Source organism: Hipposideros armiger, unplaced genomic scaffold, assembly GCF_001890085.2.
Source record: "Hipposideros armiger isolate ML-2016 unplaced genomic scaffold, ASM189008v1 scaffold_6, whole genome shotgun sequence".
Taxonomy (NCBI): Eukaryota; Metazoa; Chordata; class Mammalia; order Chiroptera; family Hipposideridae; genus Hipposideros; species Hipposideros armiger.
The window spans coordinates 2,005,075-2,008,205 of NW_017731356.1; the positions used below are offsets into that span (position 1 = coordinate 2,005,075).

At 42.0% G+C, this 3,131-nt stretch overlaps 1 protein-coding gene across 1 annotated transcript in view; it reads right to left on the reverse strand.

The window, feature by feature from the left end:
• The window catches only part of NME7 (NME/NM23 family member 7), a 151,542-nt gene that overhangs the window by 73,659 nt on the left and 74,752 nt on the right, over positions 1-3,131 (reverse strand). The window contains exon 11 of the mRNA XM_019647564.1: positions 2,141-2,242. Coding sequence (XP_019503109.1) covers positions 2,141-2,242 — 102 coding nt within the window. The remainder of the gene's footprint in view (positions 1-2,140; positions 2,243-3,131) is intronic.

Genomic DNA, 3,131 nt, shown 5'->3' on the forward strand with positions numbered 1-3,131 from the left:
CTTCTCAGCACATCCACGGCCAACACCACCGGGCTGCTTCTCAGCACATCCACGGCCAGCATCCTGGTCCACGTCATCATCATCGTGGGCCTGGACTACAACTCCCACCCGTGTCTCCCGAGACTATTCATACGTAGCAGTCAGAATTATCCTTCTGAAAGTCTAATCATGTCACTACTCTGTTCACGCTCTTCAAAAATGAATGGTCTCATGCACGCAGAGCGAAACCTCAAGTCACTGCAAGGGTCTCCAGGATCCGCCCCAACCCTTACCTCTCGGCCCTTCTCTGTGCCTGGCTCATTCCACTGACTCCTGAATTACCTCTGAGCAAGCGCCTTGCCCAGGGCCCAACATGGGCCGTTCCCTCTGCTGACAATGCTCTTCACCCAAAAAGAGGCTCTGAAGAGCAGCAAGAAAAAAAGGGAGTCCTCATAAAGCTATCGGTGGCTTCTCAGAGGAAATCAGATGGGCCACGAGAGTGGGGTAACATTTTCAAAGTGCCTAAAGAAAAAAATCTGCCAATCAAGAACATGCAACCAGGCAAAGTTGTCCTTCGGAAATGAAAGAGATAAAGACTTTCCCAGACAAACAAAAGCTGAGAGTTCACCAACACTAAACCTGCCTTACGAGAAATGCTTGAAGGGGTTCTTCCAGCTGAAATGAAAGGATGCTAATTAAAGATTAGGAAAATATGAAACATTATGAAAATACACAACACACTGGTAAAGGTGAGTATGTAGTCAGGCTCAGAATACTCTAACATGTAGTAAGGTGGTATATTAACCATTTATGGCATGGCCATTAGGTACTCGGCACGCTCCCAAGCACTAATTATATTTACATGTATTGTAACCCAGGGTCTCTCTCCAGATAAGGGAAGGAAGGAATTTCTAAATTACTTTACTATAATACAATACATGTACAGATGGCTACCTCTGGCAGTTTCAAGTGAGACTGTTATTTAATTATCCATTCTCCCTCCTAGAGGACATCACATGTCCCTCAAATATAAGGACAGTATTTGCTTGATCACTAATATAAACCTAGGAGCGCCTAGCATAGTGACTGGCATACAGTACGCATTCAATACCTACTTGCTAGAGGGGTGGGAAAAAAAGGGCAAGAAAGGGAGGGGAAAAGAAGAAGAAAATGAACCAAACAAGCACTGAGGCCAAACTGAAAGAGCCATTTTATTGTCCCTAAATGACTCAGTTACTTCCAGGCCTTATTAATTGCTCTTTCACTGAACAATCCTTTAACATTTTTATTTTACCTGAACTAACGATATTCTAGGACTTATCTATATGTTTCTCTGTAAGTGTTCTAAAAGATCTTTATGCGTGCGCTTTTCGATCATTGAGAACTGGTGTATCATTCTCCCCTACAGGGATGAACCTAGTAGCACCTTCACACAAGTTCATTTCTAAATAGGCGCTGCTAACTTACTGTCTTACATCTAAGGGCATTCAATAAATGCCACCTGAATTAAACTGAACTGAATTGGCTGCTTGTTTTCAATAAACTATTTACAATTGATAGTGAAATAAAGGAAAGAGAGTAAATGTATAAGACTTCCCATGATCCTGCCCTGCGTATAACATTTGCATGGAGATTTCTCATGTGTATAATGCTACCTCTGCTTTTCAACTTCTTTCTGCCCCCGTCACCACTGAATGTCCATATGAAGAAAACCCAGAGCATGTTGAAAGGTACAGGAGAGAATATTAAGTTTCCTAGTCATCCTATTCCACATATTTACGGATCTGGTATGAGGCCACCCTGTCAATATTGTTTACGCTGAGAGCTTAATTACGGCCTCCCGATAGCAAAGGACGATTAATACCTTGGAGAATTTCTACTATGGGGCTGGATAAATTTACTTACCTAGACAATTTAGCAAGAAGAAACAATAAAAGAAAACACCACAATAAATGTTTCTGCCCATTTTGCATTGTCACTAGGTTAATAAAAATCTCACTTTTTCTTAGAGTATTATATAAAAAACTAGGTAAAAATGCTATTTTGAATGAAAATGTTTGTCTATTATATTCACATTTGTATTATTCCTTTTAAAGAGCAAACTATCAAACCAGTTAAGAGAGTTACTAGAATGAACTTAATATTTGAAGCTATAACTCACAGGATCAGCAGGTCCACAGAATTCTCGAAATGTCTTTGTAGGGTCATTCTGTTGAATCTCCATGGCTACACAAGGGCCAGAAAACATTTCTGTCACCATCTCCTATAATATGTAATAGATCATGATATTAAAAATTAACATAATGTCGTAATCTTTCACTCCTCCACTTTTAATTGCACCACTCTGCCACTAACCTCAGAATGTTAGTTACCTTGGACTTCTTCCCCACCTGTACCCCACATGCCGAGCAGCTCCTAAGTTTTGTCCATTTTTCCTACAAAACTATGTGTGTTCCCGCATCTCCATTCCACCACCACCATTTTAATGTAAGGCTTCACCACGTGACTCCTGCATCATTCGCACATCTTCCTTTCAAAGGGCGCTCTCTCCTCTTGAACACAGTATTGCCACATGGACATTTCTGAAGTATAAATTTCAGACTGTCGAAATGAACATTTCTAAAGATATAAATTCCAGAGTGTTTCTTTCTCCCAAAGACACTTTTAGAAATCATAATGATTTCCACAAATGAAAAATAACAGGGACCAGGTTTCTCTCACATTAAACATCTAGCAACTAGACAATCTGTACGAAACAGCAGTTTTCCGACTCTGGATGACAGGCAGCACCGGACTACGATCCCTGAGAGGAGGGAAAGCACGGAAGTTAAGCCCTATGACTGCCCCTCTTGCAGCCTGGAGGCAGTTTCCAGACAGTGGGACAGGCAGAGGAAACACAACAGCGCCCCACATCCCCACTGAGGAGAAGATACAGAGACTGGGGCTCATGGAGGCCAGAGCAGCTGAAATTTGCAGGACAGAACCCTGCAAATTTCAGGGACGGAGAGCTACAGGAGAGGAACCTACAGGGATCTGCATTGAAGCTCAGCTGAACCTTTGGCTAAGAGCCTGTGTATGTGTATAGGACACTGTCCAAGGCTGAGAAAAGAACTACCAGAAAGCAGTAGATGAAACAGCAGCACAAGGCTGAG